Below are 20147 nucleotides of genomic sequence, written 5' to 3' on the forward strand. Positions count from 1 at the left end.
ATTTAGCTTGTTAATGAAGCAAAAATATATTTATATATTTCATTTTTATTATGACCATTAATGGACTGTACCTCTGGAGTAAATGACTGTGAATTCCCCCATCAATTCTCAGTTGATGCTATTCCTCTGTACATTAGGTATTTCTGAAGTAATAATATATATTCATTATTATCTGTTGCTGGTACCATTTACTTTTCATAAAGTTTGATCCAAGGTTATTGCAGCAGTGATATAGCCATATGAGAACACAGGGCTGGATTATAGAGTGGCAAATGGAGAAATCGCACAGGGGGCCCAACAACCGACAGTCTCCACTTTCTTATAAAAATTATATAGTTCTTACACTCCTGCCCCCCCCCCCACTCCAAGGAAAAACCCCGTCATAAGCAAAGGGGTACATTGATTGATCAGACTAGCACTTTGGCCCCTTTGTTCTAGTGATCGCTGGGGGTTTTAGCACCTGGACTCCCATTGATCACACTTCTGAGATGTCTCTATGAAAAAACCCCAGGGGCATTCCCAACAGGGCTCCAAGTCTGATTACAAAAAAGTTACATTTCAAACACAGTTTCTCCCTTTAAGTGGCGATATCAAGAGATGCGTTGCTTTGCATTAAAGGTGCGCCTTCCGGTGACCCAGGAACTTTTCTTTATGTTATCACCCCTGTTACCAATAAGAGTATATGCGTCCTCTGATAGACCCTTAAATGTGAATTTTTTTTCCTACCATATGTGTCAGAAGCCAATTTGTCAAACCTGTGACGGGGCTCGGATGTTTACTGGATTGTGAAGAATTTTGGTAACTTTAGTTTCGGTGATTTTATAAAGATATGTGCATGCAGGCACAGGTATAGCGGAGTGTTTGACATCTGCACATCTTTTATTTTTTGGAGGTGCTGTGTGCCTCAGTCTTTGCTGGGGTCCGAATTTCAATAACAAACATGCAAAAATAAAACTTGTTTGCATTTTTTACACAACGATATGCTTTGATGTCAAATGGCATAAAGCCGCCCCTGAGTGTAACGTACTAGGTGCCATTTTTACAATGTGTAAGGTGTCTACTTTCTTAAACTATATGGGTATGGGGAGAGAATATAATTTATTTTATGATTCAAGTATTATTTGTGCATGTCAAAAGTGTGACAATTGCTACGGCAGCGAAAGGGTTAAACTGACAAGTCCCCCAATACTTTTGAGAGGGAAATCCAGATAAATAGACAGCAAAAGATTATTGATCTTGAAGGTGTAATCGAGAGGCATGACTTACAGGTAACCTAGAGGGGCTCCAAGTAAAACTAGTAGGTGGAGAATATCTGTATTTTTCTTCTGTGCATTCTGAATGTTCTCTTTGATTATCAGTCTACACTATAAATTATTGGGGGTATTTATTAAAAGGCTGAACGCCGGTATCCTATCCAGTAAAATGCCAAGTTTTGGCACATGCTTTTTGGTACAAAAAAAAAGTGGACATCACTTAGAAAAAGGGTCCACGTCCCGACTAACTTACTCCAGAAACTGGCATAAAATATAGTGGAAACCTAGGGCAGCTCGAAACTGGTGTAGATTTAATTTTTAGGTGCACGGACAGCCCAAGAGCCATCAAATTTATTAAGCCGTGCGCCTCTTAATAAATTTGTTGCATCTTACTCCAGCATTCTACATTTTAAGATTGCCATATGAAATGTCAGACTTGGTAAAGCTGGGCCAAATTTGTAGAGAACATTTGGTTAAAAAATGTAATATCCAGATTTTAATTTCCACTTCAGCGTGTAGTTAAAAAATGAGAAATATTGCAGCGCAGCCTTCACTTTATGCTTTGTAGAAAACTTTAAATAGACGGAAAGATAAATGGAAGCCTATCTTTAATAAAGGTGTATCTTCTTTCTCCTTTCAAATGGAAATTTCAAAAGTAATAAGGACATTGCCGCTTTCTCATTCTTCAGACTCTCAGTTTGTCAACCAAAGGGATTGTTAACTTCTAAGGCAATTCGGAGAAGGTAACAAATGGACTTACTCCAGAATCAATATCTTCAGTGGAAAAAAAATGATTCTGTCTGACCCTCATAAAAAAGCAGAGGTACAGGGTGGGCCATTTATATGGATACACCTAAATAAAATGGCAATGGTTGGTGATATTAACTTCCTGTTTGTGGCACATTAGTATATGGGAGGGGAGAAACTTTTCAAGCTGGGTGTTGACATTGTCGGCCATTTTGAAGTCGGCCATTTTGTATCCAACTTTAGTTTTTTCAATGGGAAGAGGGTCATGTGAAACATCAAACTTATCGAGAATTTCACAAGAAAAACAATGGTGTGCTTGGTTTTAACGTTACTTTATTCTTTCATGAGTTATTTACAAGTTTCTGACCACTTATAAAATGTGTTCAAAGTGCTGCCCATTGTGTTGGATTGTCAATGCAACCCTCTTCTCCCACTCTTCACACACTGATAGCAATACCGCAGAAGAAATTATAGCACAGGCTTCCAGTATCCGTAGTTTCAGTGGCTGCACATCTCGTATCTTCACAGCATAGAGAATTGCCTTCAGATGACCCCAAAGATGAAAGTCTAAGGGGGTCAGATCGGGAGGCATTTCTTCTGCGGTGTTGCTATCAGTGTGTGAAGGGTGGGAGAAGAGGGTTGCATTGACAATCCAACACAATGGGCAGCACTTTGAACACATTTTATAAGTGGTCAGAAACTTGTAAATAACTCATGAAAGAATAAAGTAACGTTAAAACCAAGCACACCATTGTTTTTCTTGTGAAATTCTCGATAAGTTTGATGTGTCACATGACCCTCTTCCCATTGAAAAAACTAAAGTTGGATACAAAATGGCCGACTTCAAAATGGCCGCCATGGTCAAAACCCAGCTTGAAAAGTTTCCCCCCTCCCATATACTAATGTGCCACAAACAGGAAGTTAATATCACCAACCATTCCCATTTTATTTACGTGTATCCATATAAATGGCCCACCCTGTATTTAACAGAGCTGCTAAACAAACTATGAATGCTATTTTTAACCAGCTCAACTTGATGAAAAAATATTGATTTATATTTCAATAAAATCTTTGGCTTGAACTTTTTCAAGAGTATAATTAAAGTTAAGAGTAATCCCAGTAGACACGCACTCCCCTAGAATGTATTTTCCTACAGACAAAACCAGGTATCTTTGATTCATGCTTACACATCTGACACAAGATAGAAAGTTACATTAATATTCATTAGTAATTATGCGGATTCCTCTTTAGAAAGAACAAGGCTTTGGCTCTGCCCTTTGCTGCTACGCTGCTATCCACAGACAAAAGGTTTCCTTTCTTTAAACTTTACACAAGTTGTCAAACTCGTACAGTATGTGTTTAGGGGAGATGTATAGGGAATGTGGGCACATTTTCAAGGAACATATGATTGGGATGTACTATATGTCTCCATGGATATATTCAATATGGGATGTACTATAGGTCTCCATCTATATAATTTTCCATATGGATATGAAATAGTTCGTAATCGTTTTAGGAATGCGTTCATTACACAGTCATTAACTCATCGCTTTCAAGATTTCGGCTTGTCATTTAAAGCAATGGTCCCCAATATTTCCATAGAACTGCAGGGGGGGGGGTGTTTCGGGGTTTAGGGTCAGTCAACAAGTCGCATAAATAATGCGGATTTCCTGCAACGGAATCCGCAGCATGATACAGCAGCAGCAAAGTGGATGAGATAGGACAAACCTCATCCACACGCTGGGTAAATAGTGAGCGGAAAAAACGCTGAGAAATTGACCTGCGGTGCAAAGTTTTATTCCGCAGAATGTCAGTTGTATTTGAGTAAACACGGCTTATTTGTTGCAGGTTTTCCCTATTGAATTCAATAGGGAGGTAAAATCCACAACCAATAGCAGTTATTGCATTTATTGCGGCGGAATTGCAGCGATTCCGCCGCAAAAAATGCAATTCAGAAAAAAAATTAATCTTATACTTCCTCAGAAATCTGTTTCTTCCTCCAGGCTGGCCTCCTGGGATGACGATTCATCCCATGTGACCGCTGCAGCCAATCACAGGCTGTAGCGATGGTCAAATGGGATGAAACGTCATCTCAGGAGGCTGACCTGGATGACATCAGAGGGCCCGCCTCCTGGGATGACGCTTCATCCCATATGAACACTGCTGCAGCCAATCACAGCCTGCAGCGGTCTCCTGGGAAGGCTCAGCAATTTTCTACAGCGGACATCCCGGGCGAAACCTACACCAAAATTTGTTTTTTTTTGCCCAGAATTCCCGGCGACCACCGGGACGGATACCAGATACCGCGGCCCGGTACCAAATGATCTACGGCCCGGTGGTTGGGGATCACTGAACTAAAGGGTTCATCCCTCCATTGTTGATCAGTGGGAATCCACCTGCCGGGACCCCCACCGATCCTTAGAATGATGGGGCTGCACGGATAGTTAAGAACTGTAGCACCTTCAAGGTTTTTCTCTTCATTGTAGCACTCCCAGCCACCTGATGTGGAGGGAACTACAACACAGCCCATTTTAATTGACAGGGCTGTGTTGTAGTTCCCTGCACAGCAAATGGCAAGGAGTGTCACCGAGCATGGAAAAAGAAAAGGGGCTTCTGTTCCTTTGTTTTCAGGATCGGTAATGGTTCCAGAAGTCAGACCCCAACCAAACATAACATTATTGCATAGCTCAGCAGTATACCATAACATTACATAATGGGTATACACCTTTAAACAAGAAGCTGAAAACCAGTATTGAACTAATACTTCTCACAGCTGAGTTTTTGTTACAACCTAGGCAATAAATACTCAAACACAAGAGCAACACAAATCTCTTACATGTTCCTAGAGGTTTGCTACAAAGTATCAGTGTAGGTAAAATATACCTGCCTAGATAACCTATACTAGAAATCCTCAGCTGTGAGCAGGATACTAGCTGCATGTTTTTTAGCCTCAGTATATAAATATGATTTATTTTTCCATCACTGACATAAAATGAGATTTAGAAAATTATGACGAATTGAAACACAAAGTATATCAGAAAGTTTATTAACTTTGCATTGTACAATGAATGATCTTTATATACAAAAGGACAGAACAATTCATTTAAAGGGGTCTTATGAAAACGCTCCTTTCCATATGAAATATTAGCATATATGACATCATAGAGGGCGGTCCATATGTAGGCTCAGCCCAACCATGTATTATTTAAATAGGCGCCATGTAATAGTGCTTTTCAGCCGCTGAAGGGAAATGTCGGACACAGCTTCCCCTGTCAATGTTTCGGAAGCTGGACCCGTGGTGATTAATTCATCGCCAATGAGAAAAACTCTTTAACAAATTACAATTTATACAATGTGGTAGTGACTTCAATAACTATATGTCCAAAACACATACTATAATATGAGTGAATGATTTTCCAGTGCAAACAAACATAACAAAGACTATTTTTTTGACCGACAGAAAATGAGCGTTACTTTTTGGTAATTGCTGCAAGTGTATTGACTATATCTGGAAATAATATGTATATTTCCACTGGTCCAAAACAAATACAATGGTACCAAACATGCCCCTCCTGCTAGATCTGGCTGAACTATCTCTATGTATACGGCCACATTTACTGAAATGAGTTCATAATAATTAAATTCTATTTTCCATTGAAATAAATGAGGACAGTATACGTGTAATACGCAATACAAGTGAAGGCAGATAAAGAAGCGTAATAGCATTAACGTTATATATGCCACTTCTAGTAATAGAAAAATAAACCTAGAAATGAATGATACAAGTACAGGAGATAAACTTGCCAATATTTTTTTGTCAGTCTGCAGGATTTTCGAAATGTTCCTAAAACAGTCAGAGGAAATGGGGCTTAAAGGGAACCTGTCAGTAGAATTAGAGAAGCTAAATCACCAGCATTTCGTTATGCAGCTGGAGTTTAGTATTTCAAACCTGCCCACATCAAAACTGGACGTTTAGGGAATAGGAAGTAAAGTAAATTACAACTTACCAAAGGGTAAGGGTATATATATAGCAATATGACTGCATCTGTAAAACGTATCTCCAGGGACACTGATTTTCACAAGTCATAGTAGTTAGGCTGTATTCACACAGTAGGACTGTGAGAATGGTGCATAATTAGTGCTGATCAATTAACACCAGGGGAACGCAGGAAAACTTTTCAAAGGTTTCTATGGGAAAAGTTTTCCTTCTTAACCATGACAGCAAATAAACTGCATTCACATGGAGTCCAAAAGATAGAAAAACATCTCTTTTAAGTCATGCCAACCCTCCTTACTCGATCACTATTCAGTGGTAAATTGGTCTTTAACTGAAGAACCAATTCAAGGCAGACTAGTACATAGACATGAGCTGGACAATACCATTGAAAATACTGTGGTTGTTGATATACCCCGAAATCCTTGGGTCACATAACAAAAAAAAAAAATAAAGAAAGAGGAATAGACCCTAAATCCACTGAAAGCTCTGAAAATCTACTACATCTTTATGTAAAGTTTACGTTCACCATTCTGCTTTTAGATCCAAAATCCTGTGCCGATTTATATAATAATAAATCTGTATGAGGGAGCTCGGTTTCTCTGGCTTGATGAAAGATATCATTCTGGCTGCATGCAGGCACCACTAGAGGGAGCTAATTGCATGTGGATGTATTCCACCAGTATTGAACACAATGGAAGATGTATAAATCTGTATGCATTGATTTTTCCCGTAGTGGCAGTTGAATGCTTTTCAATACAGCAAAAAAAAAAAAAAAAGGGTATGTTAAAATACACTGGTAAATCATAGGTCAAAAGGGCACATTGGCGTAAACTTCAAGAAATATTTCCAGCGTATAGGTCAAACGCACATGAAACATGTGATTTATTAGGGGTTCCCACTATGTGACCTTCTCATAATACATAATATAGCAGTAGTTTTCTCTACTAGCTGACTGATGCGACCTCGCATTCACGGATGATCAAATGTGAACGTGATTAGTCAAAGCTGTCACTCAACCAGTCGAGAAGATCAGCAATCCGCTCCGCACCTACTGAGAAGATGTGTACAGGAGCATAAGTACAAATAACAATTTCTACAGTCTACATATAACAAGAACAAGTTATTGAAGAACAGAAGCAACTTACGTAAAAAAGGGCATGAGTCGTATTAAGCTTTCTTTATTAGGTTTGGCAGCAAACTCTGGCACCGTCTGTATGACTTTGTTCATGACATTTCTTAAGTAAATCTGAAGCTGCTTCCGTCGCTCTTCTACAAACTTTGCATCCTGGAGAAATTTAAAAGGACAAAAATATGGGTTTTAAAATAGTTTCAAAGGCAATTGTACAGTCATGAGCAGCCAAGGACAAGTACATTAATGATCCCGGTCTAAATTCAGTGCACGTACGCAGTCCCTCAGGACTGAAGTCACAAGGCTAGGTCACCAGGTTTGAGAAAATGTTGCTCTTTAGTTGCCCATCTTATATTTAAAGCAGATTATCAGGGGAAGTTTAAAGGCCCTTTTACACGGACCAACGATCGGGCAAACGCTCGTTAATTGGCTGATCGAATCGTTTATGCAGCACAAAATATAATTATTATTACATACACAGGGAGATGTGCTGTCGACATGATGGAAATAAATGGGGACAAGCGATCGTATTAATGATCGCTCGTCCTCATACATTACGGATTATAGCTCCATGTGAATGGAGAAAACAGGCGCCGATCAACGAGCGGTCTCATTGATGGGCGCACATTATTACGGCTCAAATTGGCCGGTGTAAAAGGATGCTAATATGTGCATACAATGCCGGGGTACTTTAGCTGCTGCACAATTTAATCTGTTAATAGTGAAGGAAGCTAAATAGAGCAGGTGGGGAGACTCATCTTTAGTCATTTATATGGGCCTGCCTAACCCTAACCCTGCCTACCCTAAAGATACCCTCACACATACCATTCACAACTATAGGATGGTGGCAAGGCAGCCAGTAAGACTACAAGTTTCAAGGTGCCGGTACATCGATCAACGTGGCAAGGAGTGTAATTGTTGCCTCACGACGGCTCCCACAGCATTGTCTATAGTAAATATAAGTGTGCCTTTGTGAGTGGCATTTATATTAACCAATCGTGCTGCTTATATCGAAGTTCTTTATAGTGGCAGGAACAATCATTATCAATAATAGTTTAATCGTTGATCCCTTCCTGCATTCACAATGGCCAATTATCAAGTGACTGTGCGGTCCAGGTTTACTTCCCCCTATATTGACAATGGCCAATTATCCTTTCAAGCACTTGGAATCAAGAATCCTGACCATAAGTGGCTCGTGTGAACAGGCTTTTACTCTTCTCTCAGTTCTGGTCTCCTAGGCTTATGTGGCAATTATTACATAGGAATATAAATGGATGTCTTCTCTGTAGGATAGGCAATCAATGTGAGCTCAGTAAGCATCCAACCCTCGGGACCCTCATCAACAAGCACAACGAAGGAGCCATAGCGCTTTAGAGCACCATGGCCCCTTCATTGTTTATCCAGGAACAGCGACTCGCCAGTATGAGTGGTTGTACCTGGTACTACAGCTCAGCCCTATTCATACTGCTGTTTTGTGTTTTTCCTCAGGAAAACCACTGTAAAACATGGTGGTTTAATTGTAGGTATAGTCAAGCACAGTCTTTGAAGATTTGTAGTAGTCCTCGGTTATTTGCTTTGCTCAAATTGCATGATTGATAACGAAAGACCAGTCCAGATAAAAAGACCTGACCTGTCAGACTATAGTGTGGCAGCCATTTGCAGACCCTAACCCTAACTGTAAAATGTAGCAAGGAGGTAGTGAATGCGAATTACAGAGAAATTGTAGCACGGCGAGCTACGCGTTTTCCAGAACTCGGGAGCATTGGAAATGGCGTAGCTCGCTGTGCTATGCTGTTTTGGTAACTCCCATTCACTTCTATGATAGTTACAGAAACAGCGTAGCTCAGCAAGCTGAACTATTTCCAAACTCCTGGCGACCTAGTAACTAAATGGCCAGAGCGGAGCGACAGAGGGAAATGGCAGGATGGAGCTCACGGGACCCCGATTTATAGATGGGTGTGGGGTCCCAGAGGTGGACCAGTCACAAGGCAACAAGTCACTCCTTTTAAGCGGGCTAGCAACAAAGATGGAGCTACATGCTATGTAAAATATTGGTATGTTCAGTCATTTTCTTTAATCATAGATTATGGAAAGACTTAACCAAAGAATCATCTGCAAAACAGGCAAATATTGGTCATCAACATCCTATACTATAATAATAAAAACATAGCATATATACATAGTATATTTTGTTAACATGTTAATGTTGACAGTTCTGCAATTCTTGAAATTCCTAAACTCTGGTCTATCAGACAGTTGCCATTTATAGGACTTTATTTTAAGACCAATAGAAAAAGAGTCTCCAGCACTAGGCAGTGTCACCGGCAGCGACTTTACAAGAAATACTGTGATGTGCTGTCATTGAGTCTATGAGATTTATACATCCAACACACACTAGGTTTGGAAAGATCAATACTAGGAAGGTTCTAATGATGTAGCATCGTTAAATTTACTACTTCCCGATGCCGGTTAGAAGCGATATTGAAAAAGCCATAAAAACAAAACAACAATACAATAAACAGATCATTGAGTTACTAGCCAGAGAAAAATACAGTTTCAGTACAACAATGGTGTAAAGTGTACTATACGTGGGTGTCTAGAGAAAAGGGAAAAAAACACGCTTGTAGGGGATTTGGCCAACTTTGTTTAGTAATTATGTTGTCATCAATTAATTAGTGACATGGGATCAATCCAATGACAGCTGGTAGGACAAACAGTTGCTTCGCAGTGCAGCCCAAACAGTGTACGGAGCAATAAATTGGTAAATTTGTCCACCCACAATAACTGATCTCTCCTAGCTTCAAGCTACGATGCAGAATCACACACTTTATACAAGTGCATTCTAAGCTGCTTTATTCATCTTCTACAAATATCAAATAACTTGGACTTGACTTGTCTTAAGACATTTTGGCCGACAGAATGTCTTACATCAAGTAGAGTAAAAGTAAAGAAGGTTCAAGTTTGTGATTCATGGGATTCATCCTGTTTGAACAAACTGCATACAGAGCATCTGAATGTTTATTATGTTGGACAACTTTTTGTGAAGAGCTACCTTGTTCCGGTCGTTAAATGGGAAATCCAGTCAAAATGATCTACTGAAATGTTATAGAACATCTGAGAAGATCATATTGGTAAAGTCTGTAATCTTAAATCACCACTGATTTCCAAAACAAGAAGGACCTATAGAGCACTCATGCATCTTTGGCACGGCTCAGAGATTCCTTGTACGAAGTTCTCAGCCATTCATTCGCATGGCGCTTTACTAAGACACTCACATTTTTATTATCTGAGTAGTGTCAACAGGGTTTACGCTCTCTATAGTACTTTATTCTATTGGAAATTGGTATAAAACTGACAATAGACTTTACCAATAGGCAAGTGTAATTTGAAGCTTCAGGCACAAAAGCAAAATCTCTAACAGATACTGGTGTCTTCTTATGTGCCCCCTTATGCACTGGTGCCCCGGTGTGACTTTCACTTCCGCACCCCCTATAGCTACACACATGTATCTATGACATATCAGAAGATCATTCGGACTAGACTGCTCCAGTCTAGGGCTTATTTTAACCAGATTTAGTCCCAGCACTTAAATAGAATAAAACCACTTAAGGGTTTCAGTTAAAAGATCAGGTAGGAGACAACAGATCTATCCATATCAAAAAATTAATGAGTAGTGCAGTTGTCAGCTTGAAGTCTACACGAGAAATAACTCTAAGAGATGTCAGGTTTCTTTATAAATATATAATAAGTCAACAAAGACACTTCCAGGTACTGGCGTGCACTTTGATCCCCACTGAGTGCATTGCCATGAGAATCAGAGGGGCACTGGGTATCTTTAGTTGTGGTCATCATTTCTGTTTGTTCTTTATCAAAATGATTCTGTTATCAATCTTTACGTATGGTAATGAATCTTATTGCATGATCTTGCTATAGCTCGACAGAAAGGTACTGTAAAGACCAAAGGAAATATGTTGTATAGATATGGGTATATGTATAAAGGTGGCTATACTTGGTCAAATATATATTCAAATCTGCCCAGAAATTAGTTGGTGTATGGGTAAAAAAACTTCCAAAGGCTAGAGGTACACAAATTGTCGAATGAATGCGACCAGTCAGCGTTGATGAAACTCATTTCAGTATGACAGGCTCAAATGTACCAATGTATATGAACAAGATCAGGTTTAATATAGAAAAGAACTACATTTTTAGGACATAATGACGTATAAAAAAGGGCTGTATGAGATTAGAAAAAAAAGCTTCTCTGAGCTGGGGCTGAGCTACAATATCAAGCAGAGAATTTGGATAACAGTGGCGCTGTTTCTATGCTGGTCATGCACTCTATTCCCTACAGGGACTGCAGCCGTGTACGGTGTCTTTATGAGGATGTCATTGTATTTCCGCAGTATAAACCTATGCTATGGAAAATTTTGCAATGTATGCCAATGGGCAAAAATATTCTACAAAAACTTGAGAAATTGGTCTGCGTTGCAAAATATTTCCCCATAGGTGTACATTGTAGTTTCCTCAGCATATTTGAACGCTGTAGAAATACAATGAACGTACGCCATGAGCGAGCGCACACTTCGTCTACCTAGTTTCTTGGGAGGTCCTGAGGGTGTAGCTGCAGACAATATCTGTAGTATTTCCAGAGGTCCAGTGTCCTCAATGTGTTCTGCTTCCCTGCAGTGTAGTCAAGTTGAAAGTTTATTAGTGAAAGAGCAAGTTGAACTCACAAATGTAACTGAGAAATAGCAGAGTGAGGGGCTAGAATATGGGAGGGGATGATCATTGAGTGACAGGCACAGAAAACAAAGAGAGGTGGGGCTATGGGAGGGGATTCACATAGAGTACAATGAGAGAGCCGCGGGGCTTGGCTATGAGAGGGAGCTCCCATAGAGTAACAGGCACAGAACAATGAGAGGGGCTGGGCTACGGTAGGGGATGAGCAATGAGTGATAGACACAGAGAACAAAGAGAGGGGCTGGGCTATGGGAGGGGATTCCCATAGAGTAAAACACACAGAACAATGAGAGGGGCTGGGCTACGGGAGGGTATGAGAAATGAGTGATAGGTACAGAGAACAATGAGAGGGGCTGGGCTACGGGAGGGTATGAGCAATGAGTGATAGGTACAGAGAACAATGAGAGGGGCTGGGCTACGGGAGGGTATGAGGAATGAGTGATAGGTACAGAGAACAATGAGACGGGCTGGGCTACAGGAGGGGATGAGCAATGAGTGATAGGCACAGAGAACAATGAGAGGGGCTTGGCTACAGGAGGGGATGAGCAATGAGTGATAGGCACAGAGAACAATGAGAGGGGCTGGGCTACGGGAGGGGATTCCCATAGAGTAAAAGGCACAGAACAATGAGAGGGGCTGGGATACGGTAGGGTATGAGCAATGAGTGATAGGTACAGAGAACAATGAGAGTGGCTAGCTACGGGAAGGGATGAGCAATGAGTGATAGGCACAGAGAACAATGAGAGGGGCTGGGCTACGGGAGGGTATGAGCAATGAGTGATAGGTACAGAGAACAATGAGAGGGGCTGGGCTACGGGAGGGGATGAGCAATGAGTGATAGGTACAGAGAACAATGAGAGGGGCTGGGCTACGGGAGGGGATGAGCAATGAGTAATAGGCACAGAGAACAATGAGAGGGGCTGGGCTATGGGAGGGGATTTCTGAAGAGTGACAGGCAAAGAGAGCTGGGAGAGAGTTGGGAGGAGAAGCATAGAGGGATGGTAGGACATCATCCTGTGGCCATGGCTGGCATTTAGAATCTGCAACAATACAAATTATAGTACAGTACTACTTCCTGTAACGGCTGAGCTTCACATAGAAACACTGCATCCACTGACTACCAACAAAGATGTATAAGAACAGGCAAGATTTTGGTTTTCACTAGAAGCTTTCAAGCGAACCTGTCAGCAACTTTCTAATGCCAACTCTGAGGGCCGCATAAAGTAGTGACTGACACGCTGACTTCAATGCTCTATCACTTATGTGACCCTGCCCAGCCTCCGTTGATTGACAGCTTTCTCCATACGCACAGTAATAGGGAGATAGCTGACAATTAGTGGCAGCTGAGGGGGGAGGAAGCCACTCATGAATACGACTCCTTCCTCACAGCGCTTGTATCGCGCTACAACGTTTAAAATGTAAGTTCTCCATAATCACGGAACATTTCCACAGAAGTGACAGAGAGGGCGGCATAAAGTTGCTGACAGATTCGTTTTAAGGAAGTAAAGAATTTTCCTAGAGAGATGAACAAGAATCAAAGCAGTTGTGCCACAAAGGACGTTTGAACTAATGCAATCCAAGAAACTAATATTCCCCATTAAATCCAAAATACTTAAGGCTTAGAGAAGCACTCCTGCAGCGGCTATTATTATCTATTTTCCCTGTATAAATCAATACAATACTGTCTTTCTAAGAACATTCAGATTTGACAGCATGGTATTGTTCTGCAGAAGATTTATAGAAAACCAGAAGGGCTGTTGCTAGGTGTCAAGCTTTACAAGTAAATGAACAATTAGCAATGGATGTAATAAAAACTGATGCAAGGAAAATGCACGACATCAGCTTTTCTAACTAAGCTCTCTAAACGCATAGAGAATGGAGTAAAGTCTGATTAGTCATTGTTGTCAGCGTTTCCCACAGACGCTCTTATGCATGATGTGAGGCCGCGTGACAGTCACTCCTGTTGAGAAAATAAGGTTTATACAGAGGAGAATGTTTTGGCACTCAATACACTTTTTCACATACTAGAATTCCAAAAACTTCCCACATAAAAGGAAAATAATCGCCCTGCCCTCAGGCACAACAGCCTTAATAAAATAAATTTGCCTTTTAATATGTGAATTTTAGCTGACGCCGGCCAATTTTACCTCTTATTTTAAAACCTACACCTTAACGTCAGCTAGTGTACCACTCACGCATGTGTGGGGGGTCATAAAAAGAAAGTATTAGGATATAAAGAATTAGAGAGAACACAGTCGGCAGTTTAACACTTCTATTATTAATATTCAATTTTCAATAAGGTACTCAATGGAATCATGATGCCAGGGATGGCAGCAACAACGTTTAGTTAAACACATAGTTACAATGCGTTCAGAAAGTCTCTAGACCCTTTACATTTTTTCACATTTTGTTATGTTGAGGCCTTGTGCTAAAATAAAAAATAATTAACGTTTTCCCCCATCATTCTGCACACAATACCCCATAATGATAAAGTGAGAACAGAATGTTAGTAATCTTTGTTAATTTATTGAAAAGGAAAAGCTAAAATATTGCATAGACATCAGTATTCAGACCCTATACTCTGCACTTCGTTGAAGCACGCTTGGCAGTGATAACAGCCTCCAGTCTTCTTGGGTATGATGCCACAAGGTTTGCAGACCTGGATTTGGGGATTTTCTGCCATTCTTCTCTGCAGATCCTCCCAAGCTCTGTCAGGTTGGATGGGGACCGCCGGTGGACAGCCATTTTCAGGTCTCTCCAGAGATGTTCGATTGGGTTGAAGTCAGGACTCTGGCTGGGCCACTCAAGGAAATTCACAGAGTTGTCCCTAAGCCACTCCAGTGTCGTATTGGCTGTGTGCTTAGGGTCATTGTCTTGTTGGTAGGTGAACCTTTGGCCCAGTCTGAGTTCCAGAGCACTCTGGATCAGGTTTTCATTAAAAGGGTTTTCCCATTAGGGACACTTCCACAGGATATGTCAAATGTCAGATAGATGTGGGTCCCACCTCTGGGACCCGCACCTATCTCTAGAACTGGACCCCCTAAACCCTGCGCTACCTCTCGGTTTGCAGCTGAAGTGTGTGATTTCCGACCATGAAGAAGAAAACACCATAGCTCACTGAGCTACGCGGTTTCCATAACTCCCATAGTAGTGAATGACCGTTATGGAAGCAGCGTAGCATCCGAGTGTTTTCTTCTTCATAGTCGGAAATTATACGCTTCAGCCGCAACACAGAAAGGTAGAACAGGGTTTAGGGGGCCACGTTCTAGAGATAGTTGCGGGTCCCAGAGGGACCACATATCTATCTCACATTTATGACATATCCTGTGGATATGTCATAAATGTCCCTCATGGGAAAACCCCTTTAAAAATATCTCTGTACTTTGCTCCATTCATCTTTCCCTCAACCCTGACCAGTCTTCCTGTCCTAGCCACTGAAAAACACCCCCACAGAATGATGCTGCCACCACCATGTTTCACTGTAGGGATGGTATTGGGCAGGTGATGAGCAGTGCCTGGTTTCCTCCAGACATGATGCTTAGAATTTAGGCCAAAAAGTTGAATCTTGGTTTTATCAGACCACAGAATCTTGTTTCTCACCATCTAAAAGTACTTTAGGAACTCCAGACGGACATTGATTTGCCTTTTACTGAGGAGAGGCTTCTTTCTGGTCACTCTGCCATAAAGTCCAGATTGGTGGAGTGCTGCAGTGATGGTTTACCTTCTGGAAGTTTCTCCCATCTGCACACAGGATCTTTGGAGCTCAGCCAGAGTGACCATTGGGTTCTTGGTCACCTCTCTTACAAAGATCCTTTACCCCCGATTACACAGTTTGGTGAGGTAGCCAGCTCTAGGAAGAGACCTGGTTGTTCCAAACGTCTTCCATTTAATATTTATAGAGGCCACTGTGGTCTTGGGAACTTTCGGTGCAGCAGAATTTTTTTTGCACCCTTCTCAGATCTCTGCCTCCACACAATCCTATATCTGAGCTCTACAGGCAGTTCTTTCCTCCTCATGGCTCGGTTTTTGCTCTGATATGTATTGTGAGCTGTCAGACCTTATATAGACAGGGGTGTGTCTTTCCAAATCGTCCAATCAAATGAATTTACCACAGGTGGACTCCAATCAAAATGTAGATACATTTCAAAGATGATCAAGAGAAATAAGAGGCCCCCAGAGCTAAATCTACTGTGTTATAGCAAAGGGTCTGAATACTTCTGTCCATACGAAATTTAAGTTTTTCATTTTTAATAAATTTGCAAAAAATTGTAATATTCTGTTTTTACCTCGTCATTATGGGATATTGAGTGCAGACTGATGGGGAAAACGTGCATATTTTTTTTATTTTAACACGAGGCCTCAACATAACAAAATGTGGAAAAAAACTAAAGGGTCTGAAGACTTTCCGAATGCACTGTACATAGGTCGATCAGGTTGTTTAACGACACAGATCTATCAAGTCCAACCTATAATTCTACCGTGTTGATCCACAGGAAGGCAAAAACCCCATGAGGTAAATGCCAATTGCCTCATTAATGGAAAAATCCCCCCCCCCGGCTCCGTCCACTAGATTATAACCAGTAACAAGAACTGTCCATTGTGGACTAGATATAGTTCTATGCAATGGATGGGGTGAACGGGAGGCACCTCTAACAACTCATCATGCCCTAATATAGTCTATAGCAAGGGGTTTGTTGATTGTAGACAACGTACTCTACATTTACTCAGCGATCCAAATTTTTTACATTGTAGTTACTATTAACCATAAAATAAGCATTATAAGAGTAGTAAGGAGGTGGGAGACTGTTAATTCCATTCTATCAGGGATTGTGTAGCTGCTGCCATGACATATATGGTTTCAAGAATAGTTATAGTCACCTGTGCTTCCATGCTAAGCACCAATATAAATATATTTTTTCATACTGATGTAACCACAGCTTTACAAACACCATGATCTCCAACGGACTGCTGGCCAAATAGCCTATGCAGATTGATCTTTTACTAAGTAGTCAGAAATGACATTAGCAAAATTTCAATGTAACGCAGCGTTAGGGTGTCCCAGATAAAGTGGCTAGTGTAACACTAGCCATAACCACTTTAAGGAAAAGAAGCCTCCAACATGGATGTATATGTCCACCCTGATGCAGTAGAAACCAAACGTATGTATACATTTATAGAGAGATATGTTTTATAAGGGATGAATCAACATCACTATGCAGAGTTAGTATTGGCCTTGCTTTTTCAACTAATCTGCTCTTTTTGGCACATTATTGGCTTATTAACATCTTCTATAACATACAGCCCCGTCGTCACTAAAATTTGTGGACAGGTTAGGGTGTATTTACACCTCGTATGCAGTGTGCGTTGTACTTTGAGGTATACATCAAGAGAATTATTTTAACCGGATGGCACTGGATGGAATGGCGTAGTCGATTATGCTACTTCATACAGTTGAAAAGAAGATATGCTGAGGTATAATGGCCAAAAGGACAGTCTTATGACTTTTATCAGGTTAATGGGGCCCTATGGATAGGGTACGTACACCTTAAACTAAGCATGACTACACTCTTACTGCCAGTGCATCCATTAAGATCAGAAAACTCATGTCCTGTTGTTGCTCGCATTCATATTATTAAAGGTGTTTTCCCAAAATCCTAAATTATTACCTATCCACAGGGTAGGTGATCTTTTTCGAATCGCTGGAGGCCCGACTGCTGGAACCCCCACAGATTGTGAGAATCGGGGTCCCAAACCCCCAGATCTTCCTCACCGCTTGATCACAGTGATGAGGACTTTTAAAGAAGCGGCGGTTGAGCATGCACACTGCCGCTCCATTCAAAGTCTATGGGAATGATGGGAACAGCTAAGTAGAGGACAGTGAATGGAACGGCGGGCGCATGTTTGATCACAGATTCATTCAATTTCCTTCTCACTGAGGGGTGCATATATAAATTAATTCCAAAATACACCAGTTTGCAAACAAATTTCTTTTTGTTAGAGGACAATACATTTATATTTCAATATGCAACAACTGTGACACTGCTTCAGTAGGAAGGTGGTAAATGAGTGCAATGCTTGGGGCAGTATATAATGGATTTTTATACACATTCCCTGGTGATTTGATAGATTGCTCAAAAAAGTGGACATCCAAAATATATAAAAAATTTATTTGGGGGTTCTCTGTCATCAGCCAATGTTTCACTACGACTTGAGTCTCCGGCTACTGCAATGCTTGTCAATGTTCTTATGTTGTATTTGATGTAAAGTGGCTCAAATAAAATCGGAAACCCTTTTGTTTCAAGCAGGCAATGAATTAAAAACACAAAACACAGTCAAAGCGAATACAGGACAACAATGAATTTTCTTACTGGTAGCTTTAATGTATATGTGTAATTGACATATAAAAACACCTTCACGTGCCTTATCCCTCATGAACATGTCCATAGTTTTTATTCGTAATTGTCAAAAAAACAATCACACATTCATTTCTATCGGCCACGGACACTTTTCAGTATAGTTATGGGTGTGTCTCCTAGTCGTAGAATGGTGTGGCAAAAATAGGACATGTCCTATTTTTCGCATTAACGGACTGTGCTCCAATACTTATTACTGTGAAATGCGGATGACGCTCCACGGGCCGGCCGTGCAGTATTTACTGACCGTAAATACTGTACGAACGTGTGCATGGGGCCTTAGAAGACCTGAATGCTGAGTTGTGATTTGTGCTTGCATGATATACTGTATCTTTATCGCCTTAGGGTAGAATTCTTGTCAGATCAAATTGCATAATTGTGTAACCACGTGATAATTGTATATATTTTACGATAATATATCCTGACCAGAGTGGTCCAGCAGGTGGCCGAAACATTTGCTTTAAAATGGAATCCACCAGTCTGAGAAGAATAATGGAGAAGTCATGGTCCCTACCCAACAGATAGTCCCTACTTTGTTTGAAGGTGACTTGTTACCCATCAGTTATCTTAAAGTCCTTTCTTTACAAAAGCCATGAAGATGTGGCATTCATAAACAGTACTGAAAATGAACATAACCAAACACAATTTATGCGCCTTCATGGTTCAGCTTTCACTAAATTGAGTTGGATCCTCTTCCCTATATTTTTGTACAAATGTAGTCACCCAAATAAGCATAGTGCTTCTAGGTGCAAGTAACAGAACACTAAGCAAGCGTAACTTATTTGGAAGTCTTTAGTTTCGCTCTCAGGGCCCCCAATCAAACGCAGAATGAGAAGTTACAAGCCTGGATCGGAGCCCGGTCTGAAGAAGCTGCCAAAACTGCTTTGCTACTCACTTAATGAGATCCAACAGCTTGTGATACCACTGTTTCTCAGCTACAGCATCCCACTACACCACAGTTGCCATAAACGCATGAAATAAAGAATACACAGAGTTATTTCCCTGTTAAAAAGAACATTCACGTGTACTGGAGTGAACAGAATTTAAATGTACGTATAAAATATGGGTGTTCAATAAGCACATCAGAACTGTATGTCTAATATCTTCATAAAATTAAGGGCTGATAAGCTCAGATAGCTAGTACGGTTGAAAAAAGACATATGTCCATCAAGTTCAACCAAGGAAAGGGAAGGGATGAAACAAAATTTCTACGCATTGACACAGGAGCTGATATTTTTTTGTTCTAGGAAATTATCTAAGCCTTTTTTAAAGCCATCCACTGTCCCTGCTATGACCAGCTCCTGCGGTGACTATTCCATAGATTCACAGTTCTTATAGTAAAGAAGACTTGTCGCCTCTGCAGATTGAACCTTTTTTTCTCCAGAAGTAGGGAGTGCCCCCTTGTTTTTTTAGGGGGTTTTACATGGAACATGTTTTCACTATATTTCTTGAATGGGCCATTCATATATTTATATAAGTTAATCATGTTCCCCCTTAGTCGTCTTTCTTCAAGGCTAAATAGGTTTAATTCTTTTAATCTTTCATAACTTAGATTCTCCAGGCCCCTTATTAGCTTCGTTGCTCTTCTTTGTATTTTTTCCAACTCCAGGTCATCCTTTCTATGAACTGGAGCTCAGAACTGAACTGCATATTCTAGATGAGGCCTCACTAATGCTTTGTAAAGTGGTAATATTACATCCCTGTCCCGCGAGTCCATGCCTCTTTTAAAGCATAACAATATCTTGCTGGCCTTAGAAGCAGCTGATTGACATTGTGCTGTTATTTAGTCTATGATTTACAAGTACACCCAGATCCTTCTCAACAATTGACTTCCCCAGTATAGCTCCCCTAGGACATATGATGCATGC

The 20147-nt window shown here is 40.7% G+C and overlaps 1 protein-coding gene across 3 annotated transcripts in view; it reads right to left on the reverse strand.

Annotated features, from left to right (window-relative positions):
* The window catches only part of SNX29 (sorting nexin 29), a 417611-nt gene that overhangs the window by 47885 nt on the left and 349579 nt on the right, over nt 1–20147 (reverse strand). The window contains exons 20-21 of one of the 3 annotated variants that reach the window (XM_075830138.1): nt 7143–7282; nt 5031–7045 (exon numbers count right to left, since the gene is read on the reverse strand). In XM_075830138.1, the coding sequence (XP_075686253.1) occupies nt 7027–7045; nt 7143–7282 (159 nt within the window). In that variant the 3' untranslated portion in view covers nt 5031–7026. Of the gene's footprint in view, nt 1–5030; nt 7049–7142; nt 7283–20147 lie in introns of those variants that run through there. The other 2 variants (XM_075830137.1, XM_075830136.1) reach the window with 2 other exon arrangements.

The sequence above is a fragment of the Rhinoderma darwinii genome, chromosome 6, assembly GCF_050947455.1.
Source record: "Rhinoderma darwinii isolate aRhiDar2 chromosome 6, aRhiDar2.hap1, whole genome shotgun sequence".
Lineage (NCBI taxonomy): Eukaryota > Metazoa > Chordata > Amphibia > Anura > Rhinodermatidae > Rhinoderma > Rhinoderma darwinii.